The sequence below is a fragment of the Anolis carolinensis genome, chromosome 5 (assembly GCF_035594765.1).
Source record: "Anolis carolinensis isolate JA03-04 chromosome 5, rAnoCar3.1.pri, whole genome shotgun sequence".
NCBI lineage: Eukaryota > Metazoa > Chordata > Lepidosauria > Squamata > Dactyloidae > Anolis > Anolis carolinensis.
In genome coordinates, this window is record NC_085845.1 from 103225564 (window position 1) to 103252794 (window position 27231).

At 43.8% G+C, this 27231-nt stretch overlaps 1 protein-coding gene across 1 annotated transcript; it reads left to right on the plus strand.

The window, feature by feature from the left end:
• The first annotated feature begins 13458 nt into the window (after nt 1-13458).
• adra2c (adrenoceptor alpha 2C) lies at nt 13459-14945 on the plus strand. The gene has a single exon (XM_062982058.1). It carries the CDS (start codon nt 13606-13608, stop codon nt 14806-14808), a length of 1203 nt encoding a protein of 400 aa, XP_062838128.1. The 5' UTR covers nt 13459-13605; the 3' UTR covers nt 14809-14945.
• The last annotated feature ends 12286 nt before the right edge of the window (nt 14946-27231 follow it).

A 27231-nucleotide genomic window follows, 5' to 3' on the forward strand; every position in this document is an offset into this window, starting at 1 on the left:
GAAAGAAAGAAAGAACTCAAAACTTGATCGATGAAGCAAATGAAGAAAGAGGAGGAAGAAAGTTAACCCTCTCCGAGAAAGTTAACCTTCTCCGAATGTGAAGTGGAAGTCAAGGCACCTTCTTTTTACCCCTCCTCCCCAATCCCTCTTTTTATAACCCCTTCCCCTCACTCCAATCCCCCTCCCTACCCTTCCCCTTTAAACCTTAATTCTTTCCCCAGTTCCCCCCTCTACTTTTTATATGTGTAAAAACGCAATAAACAATTTTTTAAAAAAAGACGTGAAACCTCCAGCAGCATGGTTGGCATGGGGCTCCATCCCCAAGACAGGGTAAAAACATCCTAAGATGCTAAATTTACCCTGTCTGATGAGGCCCTAAGGCCCCATCTACAGTGCCATATAATGCAGTGTCAAATTGCATTATATGGCAGTGCAGATTGATCATAGGATTCTGTGGAGCCGTGGTGGCGCAATGGGTTAAACCCTTGTTCTGCTGAACTGCTGAACTGAAAGTTGGCAGTTCGAATCCGCGGGACGGGTGAACTCTAGCCCTAGCTTCTGCCAACCTAGCAGTTCAAAAACATGCAAATGTGATTTGATAGATACCGCTTCTGTGGGAAAAGGCAAAAAGATGCTCCCGGCAGTCATGCCGGCCACACAACCAGGAGGTGACAATGCAGGCTCCTTGGCTTGGAAATGGAGAAGAATAACTCCCCCAGAGCCAGAGATGAGCACTGTTTCCAGAGCCGGAAATGAAAGGAGAAGACTTTGTCTTTGTCTATGTATGTGTGTCTCATCGTAACCAGGCATTGAATGGGTTGATGTGAGTTTTCCTGGCTGTATGGCCATGTTCCAGAAGCATTAGCTCCTGACATTTTACCCACATCTATGGCAGGCATCCTCAGAGGTTGTGAGGTCTGTTGGAAACTAAGCAAGTGGGGTTTATATGTCTGTGGAATGTCCAGGGTGGGAGAATGAACTCTTGTCTGTTGGACGCAAGTGTGAGTGTTGCAATTGGCCACCGTAGCATTGAATGGCCTTTCAACTTCAAGGCCTGGCTGCCTGGGGAATAGTTTGTTGGGAGGTGTTAGCTGGCCCTGATTGTTTCATGCCTGGAATAAATAAATAAACTGCAACTCAGCTTTTGCACTTTCTTCTTTCACCTTGGTTATGAGGCTCCTCAGCTCCTCCTCGCTTTCAGCCATCAAAGTGGCATCATCTGCATATCTAAGGTTGTTAATGGTTCTTCCTGCAATTTTAACTCCAGCCTTGGATTTGTCAAGCCCCACACATCACATTTCTTTCTATCTGCACCATTTTAGCATTCGCCATAATCTTTATGCAATAGCCTTACCCTTTCCTTGTTCTTCCTCATGTTTCAAAAATACTAAAAATACCTTTTAAAACAATATTTTAACCTCTCCAGCAAACCTGAGTTCATTCCAAGCTTTAGCTTTTCTGATACATTCAACAATTACTCTTAACAAAAACAGACAAACAAAAGAAAAAAAACTTTATAGAGCAATAGCTAAGGATCCCAGCAGCAATGTGTGTACCAAGGGCAATGAAAGACAACTTAGAAAGTGTCATGGTAACCATTCAAAAATTATGAAGGTTAGATTATTCACATGCAATATAAATGGCTCTAAATTTGAAGGCTGTCCTTCATTTAGTTTCATGTTTCACTTGCAGAAGATTGCACCTTCAATCTTATTTTTAAGCACAGGACAACATACCATACCTCACAACCTCTGAGGATGCCTGCCATAGATGTGGGCGAAACGTCAGGAGAGAATGCTTCTGGAACATGGCCACACAGCCCGAAAGACATACAACAACCCTGTGATTCTGGCCATGAAAGCCTTCGACAACACACAGGACAACATAGTTTCTTCCAATCTGTTTCCCATTTTTTGCATTCTTTCTTATGGAATGTTTCTCAACCACAAAAGACTTAATAGATGTAGTTTCATATTTTTAAAGCGCCTTCTTGAAATGTTAAATTATATCTCTAGATGCATACAGATTTTATAAATGAGATGTGTGAATGGTAAATTCGAGCCATAGAAATCTAGGTCTTTTGTTTCTCTGAGGCTACACGTTCACAAGCTGCTCTCTTTATTATTTGTAGAACACATCCCTCCTACTCAATTATTCATCTTTGTCATCAATGATCCTTTAAAAGGATTGAAATTGCCAACATGTTACAATTGGATCTACATAGTTACAACACAAGTTCCTGGAGCAAGGCATACAGAGGTGAGGCACACAGGGGAGACAAACAGGAATGTTTGTGTTTGTGTTTGGCAGGGGAGGCCCAGACTTCTGTTCCATTGTTTACTTAATTCTGACAAAAATGGATGGCAAGAAAGCTCATGCAGTCACCTGCAGCAGCTATGGAAACCTTGTGGGATGAGTTTCATGATTGGAATGTAGTAAAAACTTCTTAGTAGCTAAAGGGGATGCTGGGGATATAGCATATCTCTTTTTTAATTAAGGCCTTTGACAAGGTTCCCAGTGACATTCTCACAAAAAGCTAATAAAACATGGGCTAGACAATGCTATTGTTAGGTGGATTGGGATGGATGATGATGGATCCACACCAACATCCAAACTTAGTGCAAAAACCCAACATGTCCAAATGAGAATACTGGCAGGGTTTGGGGGTGACTGCCCCTGGCATACGGGAAAGAAAGTGAAAGGAAACAGCGATAGGGGGAGATATGCCCAACTAAACGCACAATTCCAGAGGCTAGCCAGAAGAGACAAAGAACTATTTTTAAACAAGCAATGCATGGAAGTGGAAGAAGACAACATAATAGGAAGGACAAGAGACCTCTTCCAGAAAAGCAAAAACATCGGAGGCATAGAGGAGGATAGCTTTGACGGTGTGGTGAGTGAATTAGAACCAGACATCCTGAGGAGTGAGGTTGAATGGACCTTAAGAAGCATTGCTAATAACAAGGCAGAAAGAGACGATGGATCCCAGCTGAGTTGTTTAAAATCTTGGAAGGTGATGCTGTCAAGGTGATTCATGCCATATGCCAGCAAATATGGAAAACACAAGATTGGCCATTAGATTGGAAAAAATCAATTTATATCCCCATACCAAAAAAGGGAAATGCTAAAAAATGCTCAAACTTCCGTACAGTGGCACTTATTTCCCATGCCAGTAAGGTAATGCTCAAGATCCTGCAAGGCAGACTCCAGCAATACATGGAGCGAGAGTTGCCAGATGTCCAAGCTGGGTTCAGAAAAGGCAGAGGAACGAGAGACCAAATTGCCAATAACTGCTGGATAATGGAGGAAGCCCGGGAGTTTCAGAAAAACATCTACTTCTGCTTTATTGACTATTCTAAAGCCTTTGACTGTGTGGATCATAATAAACTGTGGCATGTTCTTGGTGGTATGGGGATACCAAGTCACCTTGTCTGTCTTCTGAGAAATCTGTATAAAGACCAAGTAGCCACAGTAAAAACAGACCACGGAACAAAAGACTGGTTCAAGATTGGGAATGGAGTACGGCAGGGCTGCATACTTTCACCCTCCCTATTCAACTTCTACGCAGAACACATCATGCGACGTGCGGGGCTTGACAATTCCAAGGCCGGAGTTAAAATTTCTGGAAGAAACATTAACAACCTTAGGTATGCAGATGATACCACTCTGATAGCCAAAAGTGAGGAAGAGCTGAGGAGCCTTATCACCAAGGTGAAAGAAGAAAGTGGGTTGCAGTTAAACATCAAGAAAACCAAGATCATGGCAACTACACCTATTGATAACTGGCAAATAGAGGGAGAAAGCGTGGAGGCAGTGACAGACTTTATATTTCTAGGCTTGAAGACCACTGTAGATACAGACTGCAGCCAGGAAATCAGAAGACGTTTACTTCTTGGGAGGAGAGCAATGGCCAACCTTGACAAAATAGTGAAGAGCAGAGACATCACACTGGCAACAAAGGTCAAATAGTCAAAGCAATGGTATTCCCCTTGGTAACCTATGGTTGCGAGAGCTGGACCATTAGGAAGGCTGAGTGAAGGAAGATTGATGCTTTTGAACTCTGGTGCTGGAGGAAAATCCTGAGAGTGCCTTGGACCGCAAGAGGATCCAACCAGTCCATCCTCCAGGAAATAATGCCTGGCTGCTCACTGGAGGGAAGTATATTAAGAGGCAAAGTTGAAGTATTTTGGCCACATCATAAGAAGACAGGAAAGCTTGGAAAAGATCATGATGCTGGGGGAAATGGAAGGAAAAAGGAAGAGAGGACGACCAAGGGCGAGATGGATGGACGGTATCCTTGAAGTGACTGGCTTGACCTTGAAGGAACTGGGGGCGGTGACGGCCGACAGGGAGCTCTGCCATGGACTGGTCCATGAGGTCACGAAGAGTCGGAAATGACTATGCGACTGAGAGAGAGAGAGAGAGAGAGAGAGTTCTCCCTTATCCAAAGAACATTGAACCCAGCCAATGACGTATCTGGACCAAACTTGGTGCACAGACTCAACATGGCAAATTGTGAATACAGGCAGAGTTTGGAGAGGATTGACCTTGGCATATGGGAGTTGTAGTTTACCTGAATCCAGAGAGCACTGAACCCAGCCGACAACAGATCTGGATCATACTTGGCACACAAACCCAATATGGCCAACTTTGAATGCTGACAGGGTTTGGGGGTGACTGCTCTTGGCATACGGGTGTTGTAGTTCTGCCTTATCCAGAGCACTGAACCAAACTTGACACTGAGACAAAACATAACCAACTGTGAATACAGGCAGGGTTAGGAGGTGACTGCCCTTGGAATCTGGGAGTTGTAGTTTTCCCATATTCAGAGAATACGAAACCCAGCCAACAACATATATGGGACAAACTTGGTGCATAGCCCCAACATGGACAACTGTGAATGCTGGCACAGTTTGGGGAGGACTGACCCACGATTTTGGGAATTGTAGTTCACCCACCTGTGCATCACAATTCAAGAAGAATATTGACAAGTTAAAATATGTCCAGAGAAGGTCAACCAAATTGATCAAAGGTTTGGAAACCAAGCCCTATGAGGAATGGCTAGGTAACTGGGTATGTCTAGCCTGGAGAAGAGAAGGCTGAGAGGGGAAATAGCGATGTTTAGCTATTTGAAAGGATGTCACATTGAGGAGGGGCAAGCTTTTTTCCTGCTGCTCTAGAGATTAGGACAAGGTCTGTAAAAGAATGTACTCTGAATTCGGACAAACTTCTTTTGCTTAAGAAATTGTCACATATAAGCAAAAGCTCTTACGAGCCTAGTTGATATTAACCAATAACATAATTATTCTGTTTTTGGAAGTTTCCTGTTATCACATACAATATAATTAAAAATGAAAATATTTAAAAGTTTAGTAGTTATATAATTCTTTCTGTACTCCCTAGACTAGGCCTTTCATGACAGAAACAGAATCTGCCTCTTCGATCATCCTCAAAGGTATATTATTTTGCTAGAATCTGTTCCCCTGGCATAGTTTTGCTATTTGAGGCTCACATCCATCCTATGGTGAGGCAGCAAAGCAAGATGTTTTGAATGATTTAACGAAGCATAACTCAAATGACTATCGTGAGTCATTATTTTGTAGTACAGGCTGAGCATCCTTTATCTGGAATTCTGAAATCAAAAAAGCTCCAGAAGCTGTCCACATGGATGCCTGAAAAGACAGCAACACCTTTGATTTATGGTGATTCTGTGTATGTTCATGTTTGTTCATGTATGAAATTATTACAAATATGGTATAACATTAACTTGAGACTATGAAACATAAACGAATTTTGTGTTTAGACTCTGATGTCATCTCTAAAATATCTCAATAAGTACATATATAAAATGCAGATATTTCAAAATCAAAAACAAAAGAAGATCCAAAGAAGATCCAAAATACTTCTGCTCCCAAGCATTTTAGAGGGGGGATAGTTAAGTTGTATTGAGAAAACTAGTGAAGAAAATGTTGTGTTTACATATGTTGCAGCCACACAATCCTTCCTTTTCTAACATAACATGTCTCTCCAGAAATGTGAGCGACTAGCAGTGTGAAGATCAGATTTCGTTGCCAGTGCAAACAGACATGGAAAGTGGGTTTCTGTAAAACTGGCATGCTGAACAATGCCTCCAAATCATTTGGGCTGGTGAGTCAGATTTTCTAACAGCATTACTTGATAGATCATGCACATGAGCCTGGGATTTGCGTATTTGTGCTCAGCTTCCTGGGTTTTGCCTCCTCCATGTGGGCTACACCAAAGTATAAGAATCTGCTTTTTGTGGCAGATTTGTGTGGAAGGGCCTTCAAAAACCGACAACAATGCTAAACAGGATTGCCTTCTCATTTTAACTGAATTTTGTCCCACAGCTTTCCTGTTTCCTCTTCCCCACAGCAGCCTCGCCAACTGAACAAAACACTACACAGAGGATTAGAATATTAGGATTAGAAGAGGGTGATGGGAAAGCTTGCCCAAAATCGAATGGTGGGATCTTTTATAAACAAAGTCCTTCTAATGCAGTGGTTCTCAACCTTTTTTTGACAAAGTCCTACAGTAGAGTCTCACTTATCCAACATAAACAGGCCGGCAGAATGTTGGATAAGCAAATAGGTTGAATAATAAGGAGGGATTAAGGAAAAGCCTATTAAACATCAAATTAGGTTATGATTTTACAAATTAAGCACCAAAACATCATTTTATACAACACATTTGACAGAAAAAGTAGTTCAATATGCAGTAATGCTATGTAGTAATTACTGTATTTATGAATTTAGCACCAAAATATCATGATGTATTGAAAACATTGACTATAAAAATGCGTTGGATAATCCAGAATGTTGGATAAGTGAGTGTTGGATAAGTGAGACTCTACTGTATATGATCAGGGCCCACTTGACCAGAGCCCACTTTTTCAAGGGACCACTTAACCAGAGATCACTTTGACCAGGGACCACTCTCCAACATTACTGCCAAAAGGGTAATGAATCAGTTTTTGGTCAACTTTAGATTCGGTTTGGTTATTTGGGATGCTGATTTAGAAAATTGCATTGGGTAGACCACATCAGCTCTAGTTTCTGAGACAGAACATATGCCATCCAGTAGTCGCCATCTGCTCACCCACAAAAAACTATATTTAATAATCTAGAGATGTGGTCAGCTTTGCGGAAAGGAGCAAAATTAAAATCAATAAGATAAAATAAAGAAAGAAAAAGGAAGGAGATTCACGGACCGGATTTTTGTTCTTGTGGTCCATTGCTGTACCCTAGCCCACCGGTTGAGAACCACTGTTATAATGCTATAAGGTATGAGCTATAAGATATGCCCCGGTGTTCATGTTCATGCTCCGGTGGCAAAGTGTGTTAAAGCACTGAGCTGCAGACTGAAAGGTCCCAGGTTCAAGCCCCAGGAGCGGTGGGAGCGGCCGCTGTTAGCTCCAGCTCCTGCCAACCTAGCAGTTCGAAAACATGCCAATGTGAGTAGATCAATAGGTACCGCTCCGACGGGAAGGTAACGGCGCTCCATGCAGTCATGCCGGCCACATGACCTTGGAGGTGTCTATGGACAACACCGGCTCTTTGGCTTAGAAATGGAGATGAGCACCACAACCCAGAGTCAGACATGACTGGACTTAACGTCTGGGGAAAACGTTTACCTTATGAGCTAAACTCAATCAATCTAACATACACTATGAGTCAATGTTCTATTTTTGCATTTCTATTAAGTATTGAATAGCTAGATATATTCCTAAAGTACAAAAATGTGGACTCACCTGGGAAAAGTTATATATGTTTGAATTCTGTAGCCCTCCCTGTGAGAGTTAAGCACATAACTTTGTATCCCCTATCAACATCCATGGGTGTTAAAAACACAGGTTTAGTTGCTCTGTGCCCATTATGATGATGGTTCATTGGAATCTTCCCAATGCAGTTCTGTAGGGTCCCTAGGCTACTCCTCTGTAAGCAAATGTCTTGTTTACTTCATTGTTGGGAGAATGCCTTACTCCCAATACACAGAAAGCTCAAAATGACCCTGCTCATGACAGTGTGTGTGTCCCTCTATTTATCCTGGAGCACTTATGTTTATGAATGCTGCAATGGTTTCTGCTGGTTTATACGTTCTTGTCATATTGGCAAATAAAAAGGGTTTTAGCCACGAGTCTCAAAAGCTCTTTGTGTTTTATGCGAAACTTGGAAACAACACAAAGCCAATAAGTTCATTTCAAAAGTGAAAATGGATTTTTAAGCAGGCGATCATATCCTTAATTAATCTTCTGTGTCACTCAGTGCCCTAAGGAAATGAATTAAGCCATTTGCTGCAATTGAACAAACTTGTTCAAAAAGTGCATACAAGGCATTGCTGGAATTTTAACTTGAACTGGAGCCAATAAGCTTTAAGAATGTCTGCCAGCCACAAAGGGCACAAACAGGGCCGGCCGGAGATATTTTTTAATGGGAAGCGGGGGTGCTGAAAAGCGCCCCCGCCACCCGCGCCCTGGCCCCGCCCAGCGTGCCCTGGCCCCGCCTCCCACGCTGCGTGGGAGGCGGGGCCAGGGCGATTAGTGAGGGGGGGCGGGGCCACAGTTGGCCCCGCCCCCGCCCAGCGTGGCCATTTTGCCCTTAGTAACAAACTAAGGGCAAAAATGGCTTATCTGGCTGTGCGCATGCGCACAGCCAGATAAGCCATTTTTGCCCTTAGTTTGTTACTAAGGGCAAAATGGCCTAGGTGTGCTGTGCGCACGGGCACAGCACACCTAGGCCATTCGGGCCTGACTTCCTGGTCGCGGCCGGCGACCGCCCGGGCGATCGCCGGCCGCGACCAGGAAGTCAGGCCCGAATGGGCTATCTGCGCTGTGCCCGTGCGCACAGCGCAGATAGCCCATTCGGGCCTTACTTCCTGGTCGCGGCCGGCGATCGCCCGGGCGGTCGCCGGCCGCGACCAGGAAGTCAGGCCCGAATGCCCTAGCTGTGCTGTGCGCGTGCGCACAGCACAGCTAGGCCATTTTGCCCTTAGTAACAAACTAAGGGCAAAAATGGCTTCTCTGGCTGTGCGCATGCGCACAGCCAGAGAAGCCATTTTTGCCCTTAGTTTGTTACTAAGGGCAAAATGGCCTAGCTGTGCTGTGCGCACGCGCACAGCACAGCTAGGGCATTCGGGCCTGACTTCCTGGTCGCGGCCGGCGACCGCCCGGGCGATCGCCGGCCGCGACCAGGAAGTCAGGCCCGAATGGGCTATCTGCGCTGTGCGCACGGGCACAGCGCAGATAGCCCATTCGGGCCTGACTTCCTGGTCGCGGCCGGCGATCGCCCGGGCGGTCGCCGGCCGCGACCAGGAAGTCAGGCCCGAATGCCCTAGCTGTGCTGTGCGCGTGCGCACAGCACAGCTAGGCCATTTTGCCCTTAGTAACAAACTAAGGGCAAAAATGGCTTCTCTGGCATGCGCACAGCCAGAGAAGCCATTTTTGCCCTTAGTTTGTTACTAAGGGCAAAATGGCCTAGCTGTGCTGTGCGCACGCGCACAGCACAGCTAGGGCATTCGGGCCTGACTTCCTGGTCGCGGCCGGCGACCGCCCGGGCGATCGCCGGCCGCGACCAGGAAGTCAGGCCCGAATGGCGCCCCTAGCAGCCAGCGCCCGAGGCGGCCGCGTCCGCGGCCGCCTAGTAACAACCGGCCCTGGGCACAAAGGTGCTCTCTGAAACCCTAGGGATTTGTTTTCTGGAGCCTTAAGACTTTTTTAAAAAATCCACAAAACTCTGCTGAAGACATCAAGGGTTTTATTTCTAATTTCCATAGAAAATGAAGTGTTTCTTAATCAGCCTGAAAAAAAATCCTTGTGAGTAAAGTCCATTTTTCCAAAGAGAAACTGAGAAAATGTAGCACGGCCTAGACAAAATCTTGTCCAAGTTCATGTCTGATTTTTTTTAATGTTGTTTTAAAAGATATAAATAAAATATATACATTATATTTTAAGAATAACATAATTAAAAATAAGTTACATTATAAACATGCCAAAAATAATTAATGGTTCTGCATCTGTCATGCACACACATTTCAATCATGGTAAAGGTAAAGGTTTCCCCCTAACATTAAGTCTAGTCATGTCCATCTCTGCTTATCATCTCCACCTCTAAGCCGAAGAGCCGGCTTGTCCATAGACACCTCCTAGCTCATGTGGCCAGCATGACTGCATGGAGCACCATTACCTTCCCACTGGAGCAGTACCTATTGGTAGGTAAAGATTTCCCCTAATGTTAAGTCCAGTTGTGACTGACTCTGGGGATTGGTGCTCATCTCCATTTCCCACCGGAGCAGTACCTATTGATCTACTCACATTTTCATGTTCTCGAACTGCTAGGTTGGCAGAGGCTGGGGATAACAGCAGGAGCTCACTCTGCTCCCCGGAGTTGAACCGGAGTCAGCAAGTTCAGCAGCTCAGCCATTTAACCCGCTGTACCACATACATGGACATTAAATTCAGTTTTTCATCTCAGTTTATTTTTTAAAATTACACAAAATATACACTTCCTTATCTTTTGACTTCTGCCAACCTAGCTTTTATTACAGGCAGTCCCCAAGGTTTTTTTAATTTATCATGTTTATGATTTATTTATCATCAGAAGTGAATTGAGAATACAGAAGTGAATTGAAAAACTATAAACAAAGTTAAAAATTTGGCATTACGCTAAATTTCCTTTGACCAGAAGCTGGCCACTTGGAGTGCTCCTGGTGTCACTGTGAGAAGGTCCTCCATTGTGCATGTGGCAGGGCTCAGGATGCATTGTAGTAAGTGGTCTCTACACTTGCATGCCGTTAACTCCACTTTGTAGCTCTGTTTCTTAAGGTTAGCGCTGCATCTTGTGGTGCCAGAGCGCAGTCTGTTCAGCGCATTCCAAGTCGCTCAGTCTTCTGTGTGCCCAGGGGGGAATTTCTCATCTGGTATCAGCCATGGATTGAGGTTCTGGGTTTTAACCTGCCACTTTTGGACTCTTGCTTGCTGAGGTGTTCCTGCAAGTATTTCTGTAGATCCTGATTTAAGGCATTGGCTTGCTGGCTATCCAAACAGAGAATGGGCCAGAGATGTCAATGTCTTGGTCCTTTTATTACAGGCTGCTACTTCCCGAAGGATGTCAGGTGATGCAATACAGGCTAAACAGTATAATTTCTCCAGTGGTGCAGGGCGTAGATATCTTGTGATAATACAGCATGTCTCATTAAGAGCCACACCCACTGTTTTAATGTGGAGAGATGTATTCCACACTGGGCATGCTTATTCAGCAGCAGAGTACCAAAGCGCAAGGGCAGATGTCTTTACTGTGTCTGTTGTGATCCTCAGGTTGCGCCAGCCAGCTCTCATATGATATTATTTCTAGCGCCCACTTTTTTCTTGATAGTAAAGCAGTGTTTCTTGTAAGTCAGAGCACGGTCCAGGGTAACTCCCAAGTATGTTGGTGTGCTGCAATGCTCCAGTGGGATTCCTTCCCAGGTAATCCTCAGAGCTCAAGGTGCTTGTCTGTTCTTAAGATGAAAAGCACACGTCTGCATTTTAGATGGATTAGGAATCAGCTGGTTTCCCTGTAATAGGCAGTAAGAGCACCTAAAGCTTTGGAGAGCTTCCATTCAAGCATTTCAAAACTCCCTGCTTGAGTGTTGATGGTATGATCATCAACATAGATGAAACTCTCTGTCCCTTCTGGCAGTAGCTGATCATTTGTGTAAATGTTATACATTGATGGAGCAAGCACGCTTCCATGAGCCAAGCCGTTCTTCTGTTTTCGCCAGTCCGAGGTACAAACATATGACTTACAAATGACTCCTAGTTAAGAACAGGGGTGAAACAACAGGAAGTGAGAGAAGTCTACCCCTTGGAAGGAAAATTCACTTCTGGAAGAGTTATCATGGAGAAAAGGTGTCTCCACTGAAGCTTTCTCACCAGTCCTTGTTTCCACAACAAGCCATATTTTAAAAAATCCAATTATCACAGAGACAGAAAGGGAGGTGAAATATTTTGAACAAGGGTACAGACTGAACATGCCCAGTATAATCGCATGTCTATAACCCCTCCCACACCAAAGAGGTACAGTCAAACTGGCAAATCAACATACACATAGAATACATATTAGCAAATATATACATTAACAAATAAATAGTGAAAGGCTTGGGAGGCTGCTATTTCCAGCAGCCACAAATGCAGGCAAAACGTCAGGAAAGAATGCTATTGGAACATAGCTATACAGCCCAAAAAAAACTCCACAGCAACCCAGTGATTCTGGCCGTGAAAGCCTTAGTGGAGGTGGATGTATGTGGTGTTTGGATTTCTGTAGAGAAATATGACTTTCAGACTTCAGTGAGCACAAATATAGTTAAAGACTATCGATAAAGAATTATACCCTGTATATTCAACACAGATAACTACATTCTATCTATAACTGGACTTTAATAAGAAATGTGCCTGTATGGTGAACTAATACAAGATGTTTATGAGTAAACAAGAATACTTTGTTTTTTTAAATCTCTGAGTGCATATTTTAAACCAAGAGGTTTCAAGGAAGTCTTTTGGGCAACTGCAACTTCAAAGAAACATCTTTAAAATTCTGCTAACCAAATATATTTTGTAGAGGCATGTCTTTGTTTCCTGATATATTGAAAACATTGACTACAAAAATGCGTTGCATAATCCAGAACATTGGATAAGCGAGTGTTGGATAAGTGAGACTTTACTGTATCGTGATATTTTGGTGCTAAATTCGTAAATACAGTAATTACTGTGTATTGAACTACTTTTTCTGTCAAATTTGTTGTATAACATGATGTTTTGGTGCTTAATTTGTAAAATCATAACCTAATTTGATGTTTAATCGGCTTTTCTTTAATCTCTCCTCATTATCCAACATATTCGCTTATCCAAGCTTCTGCCGGCCCGTTTACGTTGGATAAGCGAGACTCTACTGTACCTCACAACCTCTGAGGATGCCTGCCATAGATGTTGTGGGCGAAACGGCAGGAGAGAATGCTTCTGGGACATGGCCATAAAGCCCGGAAAATGCACAACAACCCATTACTAGCTTTGGGTTGTTGTATGTCTTTCGGGCTGTGTGGCCATGTTCCAGAAATATTCTCTCCTGACGTTTCGCCTACATCTATGGCAGGCATCTTCAGAGGTTGTGAGGTATGGTCATACCAACATATTCGCTTATTCAACGTTCTGCCGGCCCGTTTACGTTGGATAAGCGAGACTCTACTATACCTCACAACCTCTGAGGATGCCTGCCATAGATGTTGTGGACAAAACGGCAGGAGAGAATACTTCTGGAACATGGCCACACAGTCCGAAAGACATACAACAACCCTGTGATTCCGGCCATGAAAGTCTTCGACAACACATTACTAGCTTTCTTTCTATGTCCGCCTGGACGTGTGAGGCGCGAAGAGGGCGTGGCTACGCGGGAGGGCGTGGCCTCGGGGGCCGCGCGCCGCTTTCTCCGCCCCATCTCCCTCGTGCTGCTGCTGCTGCTTAGGCAGCGAGGCAGGCAGGCGGACAGGCGTGCGAGCGAGCGAGCGCGCGGGCGGGCAGGCGAGGAGCGCGAGCCGCCCTTTCCTGCCCGCCGGGCCATGGAGGCGCCCCTTCTGTTGTACCTGGAGGCCGGCTCGCGCAATGGGAGCAGCAGCAGCAGCGCGCCGTCCCACAACAGCAGCTCTGCCTGGGCGCCGCTGTCGGGTTACTCTCCTCCCGCCGTGGCTTGCCTGGCGGCCTTGGTGGGCTTCCTGATCGCCTTCACCATCGCGGGCAACGTGCTGGTGGCAGTGGCGGTGCTGAGCGGCGGGGGCGGGGGCGCGCTCCGGGCGCCGCAGCACCTGTTCCTGGTGTCGCTGGCGGGCGCGGACGTGCTGGTGGCGGCGCTGGTGATGCCCTTCTCGCTGGCCAACGAGCTGCTGGGCTCCTGGCCATTCGGGCGGGCCTGGTGCCGGCTCTACCTGGCGCTGGACGTGCTGCTCTGCACCGCCTCCATCGGTCACCTCTGCGCCATCAGCCTGGACCGGTACTGGTCGGTGACGCGCGCCGTGGAGTACGGCAGGCAAAGGAGCCCCCGCCGCGTCAAGGCCGCCGTGCTCCTGGTCTGGCTGCTCTCCGCCGCCATCTCCTCCCCGCCGCTGCTCCTCGGGGAAGCCGACGACAGCGGGGGCCCGGAGGAGGAAGTCCAGTGCCGGCTCAACGACCAGACCTGGTACATCCTCTCCTCCTGCGCGGGCTCCTTCTTCGCGCCCTGCCTGGTCATGCTCCTCGTCTACGTCCGCATCTACCGCGTGGCCAAGACCCGCACCGGGAAGCAGCAGCAGCGGGCAGCGGAGGAGGGCCTGAGCGACGCGGAGGCGGAGGACGACAGCAGCGGGGGCGGCGGAGGCAAGGAGGCCCCCCTGGGGTCCCGATCCAGCCGGCGGCGCCGCCAATCCGGGTACTTCTTCTCCTCCCGCCGGCGCCGCCGCCGCCGCCCCGCCTCGGACGGGCTGAAACAGGCGCGGGAGAAGCGTCTGACCTTCGTGCTGGGCGTGGTGGTGGGCGCCTTCGTGCTCTGCTGGTTCCCCTTCTTCTTCTGCTACAGCCTCTACGGGATCTGCCGCCAGGCCTGCCCCGTCCCCGAGCCCCTCTTCAAGTTCTTCTTCTGGATCGGCTACTGCAACAGCTCCCTCAACCCGGTCATCTACACCGTCTTCAACCAGGACTTCCGACGCTCCTTCAAGCGCATCCTCTTCGGGAGGAGCCGGAGGAGGCGGCGGAGGAGGACGCTCAAGGACCGGCTCTTCTCCCTCCACTGACCCTGCCCTTCCCAACCCTTGGGCCTCCGGGCTTTTGGACTTCAGCTCCCACACTTCCTAACAAGGAGGCGCAATGGGTTATTTACAGCGTTTCCCAACCTGGGGGTCGGGACCCCTGGGGAGGTCGCAAGGGGGTGTCAGAGGGATCGCCGAAGACCATCAGAAAACACTACAACTCCCAAATGCCCCTCCAGTATTTTCTGTTGGTCATGGGGATTCTGTATGAGAAGTTTGGCCCAATTCCATTGTTGGTGGAGTTTGGAATGTTCTTGGATTGTAGGTGAACTATAAATCCCAGCCACTACAACTTTTAAAGGTCCCTCAAGTATTTTCTGTTGGTCATGGGGATTCTGTCTGAGAAGTTTGGCCCAATTCCATTGTTGGTGGAGTTTGGAATGTTCTTGGATTGTAGGTGAACTATAAATCCCAGCCACTACAACTTTTAAATGTCCCTCCAGTATTTTCTGTTGGTCATGGAGATTCTGTATGAGAAGTTTGGCCCAATTCCATTGTTGGTGGAGTTTGGAATGTTCTTGGATTGTAGGTGAACTATAAATCCCAGCCACTACAACTTTTAAATGTCCCTCCAGTATTTTCTGTTGGTCATGGGGATTCTGTATGAGAAGTTTGGCCCAATTCCATTGTTGGTGGAGTTTGGAATGTTCTTGGATTGTAGGTGAACTATAAATCCCAGCCACTACAACTTTTAAATGTCCCTCCAGTATTTTCTGTTGGTCATGGAGATTCTGTATGAGAAGTTTGGCCCAATTCCATTGTTGGTGGAGTTTGGAATGTTCTTGGATTGTAGGTGAACTATAAATCCCAGCCACTACAACTTTTAAATGTCCCTCCAGTATTTTCTGTTGGTCATGGGGATTCTGTATGAGAAGTTTGGCCCAATTCCATTGTTGGTGGAGTTTGGAATGTTCTTGGATTGTAGGTGAACTATAAATCCCAGCCACTACAACTTTTAAATGTCCCTCCAGTATTTTCTGTTGGTCATGGGGATTCTGTATGAGAAGTTTGGCCCAATTCCATTGTTGGTGGAGTTTGGAATGTTCTTGGATTGTAGGTGAACTATAAATCCCAGCCACTACAACTTTTAAATGCCCCTCCAGTATTTTCTGTTGGTCATGGGGATTCTGTATGAGAAGTTTGGCCCAATTCCATCGCTGGTGGGGTTTGATTGTAGGTGAACTGCAAATCTCTACAACTACAAGGTCTATTTTCCCCAAACTCCACTAGTGTTCACATTGGGCATATTGAGTATTTGTGCCAAGTTTGGTCCAGTTCCATCAGTGTTTGAGTCCACAGTGTTCTCGGGATGTAGGTGAACTACAACTCCTAAACTCAAGGCCACTGCCCACTAGGGCCATAGCCAGAAAATAATCTGTAGGGGGTGTGTGCGGGTGGTTGAAACTTTTTTTTAGCGAATCATCAAGAATAGTTCCATATGGCAAAATAATTTAGAAATCAGGCAACATCAATAAACTTCAGTGGACATTCAGGACAGATAAATTTCAGTGGACACTCATGGGGATTTGGTTAACCACTTAAAATTCATGAGTAAACCAGGTTTTTTTAAACCTGAAAAATTTTGTGGGGGGGGGGGTTGAATCCCTACCCCCCCCCCCTTGGCTACAGCTCAGCCTGGGAGTGTCAGAAGGGTCGCCAAAGACCATCAGAAAACACTACAGCTCCCAAATGTCAAGGTCTATTTTCCCCAAACTCCACTAGTGTTCACATTTGGCATATTGAGTATTCGTACCAAGTTTGGCCCAGATTTATCATTGTTTGAGTCCACAGTGCTCTCTGGATGTAGGTGAACTACAACTCCTAAACTCAGGATCAATGCCCACCAAACCCTTCCAGTATTTTCTGTTGGTCGCAGTTCTATGTGCCAAATTTGGCTCAGTTCCATCCTTGGTGGAGTTCTGAATGCTCTTTGATTGTAGGTGAACTATAAATCCCAGCAACTACAACTTCCAAATGACAAAATTAACCCCCCCCCCCAAATCCCACCAGTATTCAATTTTGGGCATATCGGGTATTTGTGACAAATTTGGTCTAGTGAATGAAAATACATCCTGCAGATCAGATATTTAGATTACAATTCATAACAGTAGCAAAATTACAGTTATGAAGTAGCAACAAAAATAATTTTATGGTTAGGGGTCACCACAACATTAGGTGGGGTCCCGGCAGTAGGAAGGTTGAGAACCACTATGTTAAACCCTTGTGCTAACCAGAAGGTTGGGTTGCTGACCTGAATGTTGTCAGTTCGAATCTAAGACGGGGAGAGCACGGATGAGCTCCCTCTGTCAGCTCCAGCTCCCTATGTGGGGACATGAGAGAGGCCTCCCACAAGGATGGTAAAACATCAAAACATTGAGGCATCCCCTGGGCAACGTCCTTGCAGATGGCCAATTCTCTCACACCAGAAGTGACATGGAAAAAAAAGTTTCTAACTGGGATTTCGGGGAGTTGAAGTCCAAAACACCTGGAGGCCCAAAGATTGGAAACCACTGCCTGGAAGGAAGGGAGTGGCCCTGCGTTGTAGAGCCTGGCAGGACCATTAAGCCAGGCATGGGAGGGCAAGGAAGAAAGAAGGAAGAGGGGAATGTGGTAGGAAGAAAAGAAGAAAGTAAAGTGGTAGAAGGGAAGAAGAAGGAAGGTAATATAGGAAGAAGGAAGGAAGATGAATGAATAAAATGAACTTCAACAGGGACAAATGCAAGATACTCCACTTGGGCAGAAAAAATGAAATGTAAAGATACAGAATGGGGATTCATGGCTCGATAGCAGTACGTGTCAAAAAGATCTTGGAGTCCTCGTGGACAACAAGCTAAACATGAGACAAGCGGCAGCTAAAAAAGCCAATGAGATTTTGGCCTGCATAAATAGGAGTCTAATGTCTAGACCAGTGGTTCCCAACCTTTGGGCCTCCAGGTGTTTTGGACTTCAACTCCCTGAAATCCCACCAGCTTACCAGCTGTTAGGAACTGTGGGAGGCATCCCCTGGGCAACGTCCTTGCAGATGGCCAATTCTGTCACACCAGAAGTGACATGGAAAAAAAAGTTTCTAACTGGGATTTCTGGGAGTTGAAGTCCAAAACACCTGGAGGCCCAAAGGTTGGGAACCACTGGTCTAGATCCAGGGAAGTCATGCTACCCCTCTATTCTGCCTTGGTCAGACCACAACTGGAATACTGTGTTCAATTCTGGGCACTGCAATTGAAGGGAGATGTTGACAAGCTGGAATGTGTCCAGAGAAAGGTGACTAAAACGATCAAGGGTCTGGAAAACAAGCCCTATGAGGAGTGGCTTAAAGAGCAGGGCATGTTTAGCCTGCAGACGAGCAGGTTGAGAGGAGACATGATGGCCATGTATAAATATGTGAGGGGAAGTCATAGTGAGGAGGAAGCAAGCTTGTTTTCTGCTGTCCTGGAGACTAGGACGCAGAACAATGGCTTCAAACTACAGGAAAGGAGTTTCCACCTGAACATTAGAAAGAACTTCCTCACTGAGAGCTGTTCAGCAGTGGAACTCTCTGCCTCGGAGTGTGGTGGAGGCTTTTAAGCAGAGGCTGGATGGCCATCTGTCGGGGGTGCTTTGAATGTGATTTTCCTGCTTCTTGGCAAGGGGTTGGACTGGATGGCCCATGAAGTCTCTTCAAACTCTATGATTTTAAGGAAGGTAAGATAGATAGAAAGAAGGAAGGAAGATAGGAAAGTAAGAAGGATGGGAAGGGAGGAAGACTGGAAGGTAGAAGAAAGAGAGGGAGGTATAAGGAAGGAAAAGAGGAAGATAGGAAGGTGGGAGGAAGGAAGAGATAAAGATAGGAAGGTAGAAGGGAGGGAGGAATTTAGTAAGGAAGGAGGATGAAGATAGGAAGGTAGAAGGAAGAAATATAGAAGGGAGGGAGAAAGGAAGATATAAGAGAAGGGGGAAGGAAAATAAAAGGGAGGGAGGTAAGATAGGAAGGTAAAAAGAAGGACAGGAAGGAGAGTGAGATAGGGAGAAAGATAGGAAGATAGAGGGGAGGAAGAAGGAAGGACAGGAGATAGGAAGAAGGAAGGAAGAAAGTGAGATAGAAAGGGAGGAAGAAGGACAGGAGGCAGATAGGAAGGCACAAAGAAGGAAGGAAGTAATATGGGAAGAGGAAGGTAGAAGGGAAGAAGGAGAGGGAGGTATAAGGGAGGAAGATAGGAAGGAGGAGGAAGGTGGGAGGGAGGTAGAAGGAAGGAAAGAGGAAAGGAAGATAAAAGGGAGGGAGGTAAGAGGAAGGTAGAAGGAAGGGAGTGAGATAGAAAGAGGAAGGTATAAGGAAGGAAAAGAGGAAGATAGTAAGAAAGGAGGAGGAGGAAGGTAGGAGGGAGGGAGGGAGGGAGGAAGATAGAAGGAAAGAAGAAGAGATTAAAGTAGAAGGAAGATAAAAGGGAAGAAGGGTGGGTTTTTTGTGTGTGTGTCAGGAACTCTGGTGTGAGAGAATTAGCTGTTGCCCAGGGTACACCTGGATGTTTTACCATCCTGTGGGAAGCTTCTCTCATTTTCCTGCATGGGAAGCTGGAGCTGATAGACGGGAGCTCACCCCTCTCCCCGGATTCAAACAGCCAACCTTTCGGTCAGCAATTCTGCCAGCACAAGGATTTAACCCATTGCACCACTGGGGGCTCCTAGGAGGGAGACAAGATAGGAAGGTGGAAGGTAGGAAGAAGGACAAGAGGGAGATAGGAAGGTATAAGGAAGAAAGGTGGAAGGAAGATAGGAAAGTAGAAGGAAGGGAGGAGTTATGGGATGTGTGCTTGTGTGTGTGGATTCATCCTTCATCCCACAGAGAACCAGGATATTCCTGGCAAGGTGGAGCAAGAAATCGAGCTTGATAATTGCAGGCCCTTAGGATCTTTTCTACCCGAAGGTGTTTATATAATTTGCCAAGATGTGGTAAAAGAGTCATTGAAACTTACTATTTTTTCTTAAATAAATGTTTCTAATCTGTTCTCAATTTTACTGACTTCTTAATCATGGCAGGGGCGGGAGTGGAAGGTGAGGAATTAGAGGATCTTTACAAAACATGAGTAGCAGACAGACTTGGCTTCAGATCTAGGGGCCATCTGGTGGCGAACTTTGAATGTACCAATGCAACAAGTTGCCTTGATTAATATGTTAGGAAGGGCTTCTTCAACTTTTGCACTTGGGACCCCTTTTTTGGCCCGAGAAATTTTTACATTACTCCAGGTATATAGGTGTGTAAAAGATGTATACAAACCAGACATGTACTGATAATAAATCAGCATTTTCAAGGCTTGCTAAACAGGCTACTTTTCCTTTTTGTGGAGTATAGTTGAAACATTTTCTGCTAAACTCTCCTCGTTGTTGCTAACAGATTTGTGTAAAGAGGTGTTGTTCAGAAACCTAATAGTGTTGCCAAATTTTTGTGATCCCCAATATTGAGCTAAGGGGACCCCATTTGGGATCAGGACCCACAGTTTAAGAAGTTTTGCATTAAGATAACCAACCCCATCCAAGGATTCAGTGGTTTGTTTCTTATTTTGCTTTGATTTTGCTATTGGCATAATAAGTAGAAGATTCCTAATACAGTAGAGTCTCACTTATCCAACATAAATGGGCCGGCAGAATGTTGGATAAGCGAAAATGTTGGATAATAAGGAGAGATTAAGAAAAAGCCTATTAAACATCAAAATAGGTTATGATTTTACAAATTAAGCACCAAAACGTTATGTTATACAACAAATTTGACAGAAAAAGTAGTTCAATACGCAGTAATGTTATGTTGTAATTACTGTATTTACAAAATTAGCACCAAAATATCATGTTATATTGAAAACATTGACTACAAAAATGTGTTGGATAATCCAGAACGTTGGATAAGTGAGACTCTACTGTATGTTTTATAAGTGCCAAACTATTTTCTGACGTTGAAGGCTTTCATGGCCGGAATCACTGGGTTATTATGAGTTTTCTAGGCTATATGGCCATGTTCCAGAAGCATTCTCTCCTGACATTTCACTCACATCTATGGTAGGCATCCTCAGAGCTTGTGAGGTTTGTTGTAGACTAGGCAAGTGGGGTTTATATATCTGTGGAATGTCCAGGGTGGGAGAAAGAACTCTTGTCTGTTGGAGGCAAGTGTGAATGTTGCAATCGATCACATTGGTTAGCATTGAATAGCATTGCAGCTTCAAAGCCTGGCTACTTCCTGCCTCTGCAGGAGTCTGCCATATACCATGTAGCTGTGGTCAAGTCTACATAGGGACCATCAAACATAGTGCCCAAATACAAATCTAGGAACATGAAAGGCACTGCAGACTAATTCAACCAGAGAAATCAGCCATAGCAGAACACTTGAAGCAACCTGGACACAGCATACAGTATTATTTGAGAACACAGAAATGCTGGGCCACTCTAACAACCACCATATTATTTATTTATTTGCTACATTTATATGCCGCCCTTCTCACCCCAAAGGGGACTCAGAGCGGCTTACAAATTAAATTTACATACAATATTATATTAGCATAGTACAATACTGGTAATAAATTACTATATTGTACTGTATCAATATATTGTAATATTATTAGTAATATTACATGTAAAATATAATATATAATTAATATTATTATATTATTAGTATTACATATCGTATTACAATATAATATTATGAATATTATATGTATATACAATGTTATATTTATTATATATTATTGTAAATTATATTTGTGTGTGTGTGTGTGTGTGTGTGTGTATATATATATATATATATATATATATATATATATATATATATATATATATACATACAGTAGAGTCTCGCTTACCCAACGTAAACGGGCCGGCAGAACGTTGGATAAGCGAATATGTTGGATAACAAGGAGAGATTAACACCAAATTAAGTTATGATTTTACAAATTAAACACCAAAACATCATGTTATACAACAAATTTGACAGAAAAAGTAGTTCAATACGCAGTAATGTTATGTAGTAATTACTGTATTTACGAATTTAGCACCAAAATATCATGATGTGTTAAAACATTGACTACAAAAATGCGTTGGATAATCCAGAATGTTGGATAAGCGAGTGTTGGATAAGTGAGACTCTACTGTATATATAAAACTAGCATAGCATGTTATTGTGGGGAGGGGCCTCCAGCGTGTATTAGACTACACAGAGAAGCCACTGAAATCCACAATTTCAACAGAAAGGCAGAAACCATGAAGATGAACAAAATCTGGCTACCAGTATTAAAAAATTCTAAAATTAGGACAGTAAATAAAGAGCAACACTCTGAAAACAGGGGAATTCCAGATATGAAACAATGAGGGCCAGCTAACACCTCCCAACAAAGGATTCCCTGAGACAGAAATTAGCCAGGCCTTGAAGCTGTAAGGCTTTTCAATGCTAAGCAATGTGATCAATTGCAACATTCACACTTGCCTCCAACAGACAAAGTTCTTTCTCACACTCTGGACTTTCCACAGATATATAAACCTCCCTTGCCTAGTTTCTAATATATCTCACAACCTCTGAGGATGCCTGCCATAGATGTGGGCAAAATGGCAGGAGAGAATGCTTCTGGAACATGGCCATACAGCCTAGAAAACTCACAGCAACACAGTATTTTCTGATGCTTTATAAAACTGCTCAGTGTGCTTCAGAAGCAAGGAGTTGATGCCCAGTCATCAGGAGAGAACATTTCTAGTTGGCGTTTCCTCCCGCAATTACTCCTGGAGAAGATCTGTAGATGCAAAGGGGGGACCTGCTGAGTTATATTATGCACATTGCTTGCTCCAGGCATAGCAGAAAGTGGCATTTCTCTTCAGACCTTTTTCCATGGTAAACAAATCTTTGAGATTAAACTGAGCTTAATTGAATGAGGCTGGCATCTTGAGCTGGCCAAATCAAATTGATCCCCCTCAGACAGATACCAAATTGCTTTTCCATTTCTCCTCTCCAAGAAATGGATATTGCCTGAAGCTCTTTTGCTTAGTTGGAGTGGAGAGTAGGCCCTGCCCTCTTCCTTCAGTCTCTGCTGCCCCTCTGGCAAATCTGTGGGGCTTCCATGAAGCTTCAGGTTTCCAGGAAATGTTCATCATCCTACTGCTGTGCTCGGCTTTGCCAAACTTGAACCAGTATCGGGTTCACCTTTCTGTTACCCCCCTTCAGATGTAGAACAATAAGTGGGTTCAACCAAAAAGGCAGAAAGATAGTCATGGATGTTCCAGGGGAACTTGTACGGATTTAGGTCACCGTTCATTCACATCCACTGGCATCAGAGATACTGTTTGAAAAGGTGCAGGAAATAGTAATCATGCACCATCACTGTGGGACCTCAACATATCAGGTTCAGGTTTAGAAGGTAAGAGTTTTCCTTCCTTCACCAGAACACAAAGAGTCAATACCTTTTAAGGATCCCTTTATCTTAGATGTTGGGATGTGCACATCTCTTGTGTGCAGCTAGTGGTGGTGGGTTGAGCATTGTTACCTGCTTTATGCACAACCACATGCTGGCAACTGAATTATGTGCAGAGCTTATAGGTTTTTATCAGTGGTTCTGAAATTTAGGACTTCAGGACCCAGAATTCCTGACTGTTCCCCAAATTGGTGGAACAGATAGCAGACAAAGCCCAAAACACCTAAAGCAGTGGTTCTCAACCTGTGGATCCCCAGATGTTTTGGCCTTTAACTCTCAGAAATCCTAACAGTGTTGGGAATGGAAGTTAAGCTCTAATCACCCTCTTTATGAGGTAAATTCCCATTAAAATAGCAGAGTAAAAATTGCAGTGGTGTGAGTTTTCGGAAGGCCTCTGTATCATCAGGAAGGCAAAGGGATGCAAAGTTAGCTTTAAAGTTTAAAAGCACTTATTGAGGTAAAAAGAAATCCATTGATGGATAGAAAAGATTTGGAGCTAACTATCTAATCTATCCTGTTCTAATACACATAGACAGATTAAAATAACAAAGGTATAGATAGCTACATCTTGACTAATAGAGGACAGAGGTGCGTCTTCTCTGGAACAAAGCAGGAAGCTGGAATGGCGATCAAGCCTCATGGGTCACTTCTTCTCTAGGGCTATAAATATTCCAAAAGCCAAATTGGGGAAGTTACGTCAAAGCCCTAGGAGAGATCACATTTCTAGAAACATCATAGGGTGGGCTGATCTAAATAGGACGGGAAGCAGGAAACAATGGTGAAGCTTATCTAGGCATGCTTTGAAAACGGGGAAAGGATTCCCTCAATCTAACTCTATCATCTATCTGACTACATTTAGACTTGAGTAGTCCAGGGTGATTCCCAACAAACAGCTGGTTAGGATTTTTGAGAGTTGTAGGGCAAAACACCTGGAGACCCACAGATTGAGAACCACTGATCTAGAGGACCAAAGTTTAGGAACCTCTGGCTTACATGGAGATGCTGAAAAGTTATTGCATAGCCTATTGGAAAATAACTGCACCCAGTCTCTAGGCATATATCCTTTTGGCAAATGTGAATCTCCATGAATATGTGGAGACCACCTTTTAGTCAAGAAAAACATAACCTTGTTAAAAGTCAACTATTTGAACAAGTGATATTCACAAGCATTCATGTAATGGTACACAGGTAACTCAGTTGTTAAACTGAAGAACTATGTCTTTAAACTGACAAGAATTAAGACATGCCACTACAAAAATATATTTGATTAGCAGAGTTTTAAAGACTTTTTTTGGAATTGCAGTTGCCCAAAAGATATACACTCCCTTTAAAAACCTCTTAGTTAAAATATGCACTCAGAGAGATAAAAAACACAAAGTCTTCTTTGAAAAATAACGTATCTTGTTTACTCATAAGCATCTTGCATTAATTCACCATACAGGCACATTTCTTATTAAAGTTCAGTTACAGATAGGATGTAGGTTTCTCTCTGTGTTGAGTACACAGGGTATCATTCTTAATAGTCCATAGTCTTTGAGTATAGTTGCACTCACTGAAGTTCATAAGCATACTTCTCTACTAAAATCTCTAAAGCATACTTCTCTACTGAAGTCCAAACAGCAACATGCCTTCATTGAAGTCTGAACATATACTGAAAACAAAATTGTGTCTTGAGTCTGAACATGCTCAGTGCAATCACATGTCTATAACTCCTCCCACACCAAAGAGGTACAAATTGGCAAATCAACATAATCAACATACACATAGAATACAGGTTAGCAAATCAAACAGCGAGAGGTTTGGGAGGTTGAGGTTTCCAACAAAAGTAGCCACAAGATGCGCTGATGAACCCCCACCCCCCACCCCGCTGCTTTTTGTTTGTTTGTTTGACTTAACTTTCTGCACATAGATTCAAAAGTGTGCGTGTGTGTGGGTGGGTGGTGGGGAGCGGGGAGGAGGTGTCGGTTAACCAAGTAGACTCTTGAACCTCTAAGGCAGGATGTCAAACTCATTTTCATTGAGATCCACATCAGCTTTATGGTTGGATGGAGAATCCATGGATACAGAGGGCCAACTATATTTTTTTATATAGTGGTTGGTGCTCTTTAGTTTTTACCCAGTTTGGGTTCACAGATGTTACTGAATGACATCTCCCATCACTTTTGAATATGAGGGAAATGGGAATTGCAACCCAAAAGCCCTTGTGGCTTTGAGGCTGGGGAAAGTCTAAGGGGCATTTTGAAGTCAGACATATCCACAAGCCATTTGTCTAAATCAGTGATGGCGAACCTATGACACGCGTGTCAGCACTGACACGTCTAGCCAATTTTGCTGACACACGGTGGTCACCTCTTGGGTTGTTAAGTGTTTTGTGGCCAAACTTGGTGTCATTTCATCCAGTTGTTTTTTTTGTTTACTCCGTCCTACAAATGAACAGTACATTTATATATACAGTAGAGTCTCACTTATCCAACATAAACAGGCCGGCAGAACGTTGGATAAGCGAATATGTTGGATAATAAGAAGAGATTAAGGAGAAGCCTATTAAACATCAAATTAGGTTATGATTTTACAAATTAAGCACCAAAACATCATGTTACACAACAAATTTGACAGAAAAAGTAGTTCAATATGCAGTAATGCTACGTAGTAATTACTGTATTTACGAATTTAGCACCAAAATATCACGATGTATTGAAAACATTGACTACAAACATGCGTTGGATAATCCAGAATGTTGGATAAGCGAATGTTGGATAAGTGAGACTCTACTGTATATAGATTATTATTATATCCTATTATTATATTATCCTATTAATATATTTTATATCATTATATTATATTTTATTATATTTTTATATTCTATTATTATATCATTCATTCTATTATTATTCTAATATTGTAGTATATTATCATATTATTACAATTATATTATATTATATTATATTATTCATCATTCATGGGTATATTGAAACTAGAATAGAGAGAAATCAGTGTGGAAACTTTGTGAAGCTTAAACTGCAAGAAGTACCATAGATTGTTGTACATGGAAATAACGGTAGTAAATAGTTTTTGATTTATTAAATACAGTTATATATTACACTTATACATTTTTGTTATTTAAACTATACATATTGCGAAATTATGAGGTTTTTTTCCCTCAAAGTGACACACCACCCAAGTCATGCAAGGTTTTTTTGGCGAATTTTGACACACCAAGTGCAAAAGCTTGCCCATCACTGGTCTAAATTCAAATACCATTATCCTGACTGAACAGAAGAAACTGCAGTCCTTCAGATGTTACTATATCACAACTCCCTCAGCTTTAATTATGATGTGTAATGAGGAGGAATACAGTAGTCCAGCATTTGAAGGGCCACATAAAGTGACATGGCAGGTTGGATTTAGCCCGTGAGCCTTGAGTTTGACCCATGTGCTCTAAGGGAATGCAGTGATTTGTTAGTTTAGGCTGGGATTCACAGGATTTAGTGAATTGAGATTTTCTGCAACTTTTGTCAATCAAAACTTTGTTGACAAAAAGGCTGGCAGTTAACATGTATGGAGAATATAATACCATAGAGATCAGGCATGGGCCAATTCCGACCTTCCAGGTGTTTTGGACTTCAACTCCCAGAAATCCCAGTCAACTTGACAGCTGTTAGGAATTGTGGGAGTTGAAGTTCAAAACACCTGGAGGGCTGAAGTTTGCCCATGCCTGATTTAGATAAATGCATTCATCATTGAGTAATTTATGATGCTTATACAGACAGTCCCTAAGTTACAAAATCTGACTTACAAATGACTCATAGTTACAAACAGGGTGAAATAATAGGAAGGGAAAGAAACCTTGTTTTTGCCTAAGCCACATTTTTTAAAATCCAATTATCACAGGGACAGAACATGAGGTGATATCTTTTGAACAGAGGTACAGGCAGCAAAATAAATGCCACGGGAGTGTTAACCCATCCCTAGGCCATCCAATTAAAAA

Bases quoted from the DNA above. Each gene is read 5' to 3' on its own strand.
- adra2c (XM_062982058.1), top strand. From the start codon at position 13,606: ATGGAGGCGCCCCTTCTGTTGTACCTGGAGGCCGGCTCGCGCAATGGG.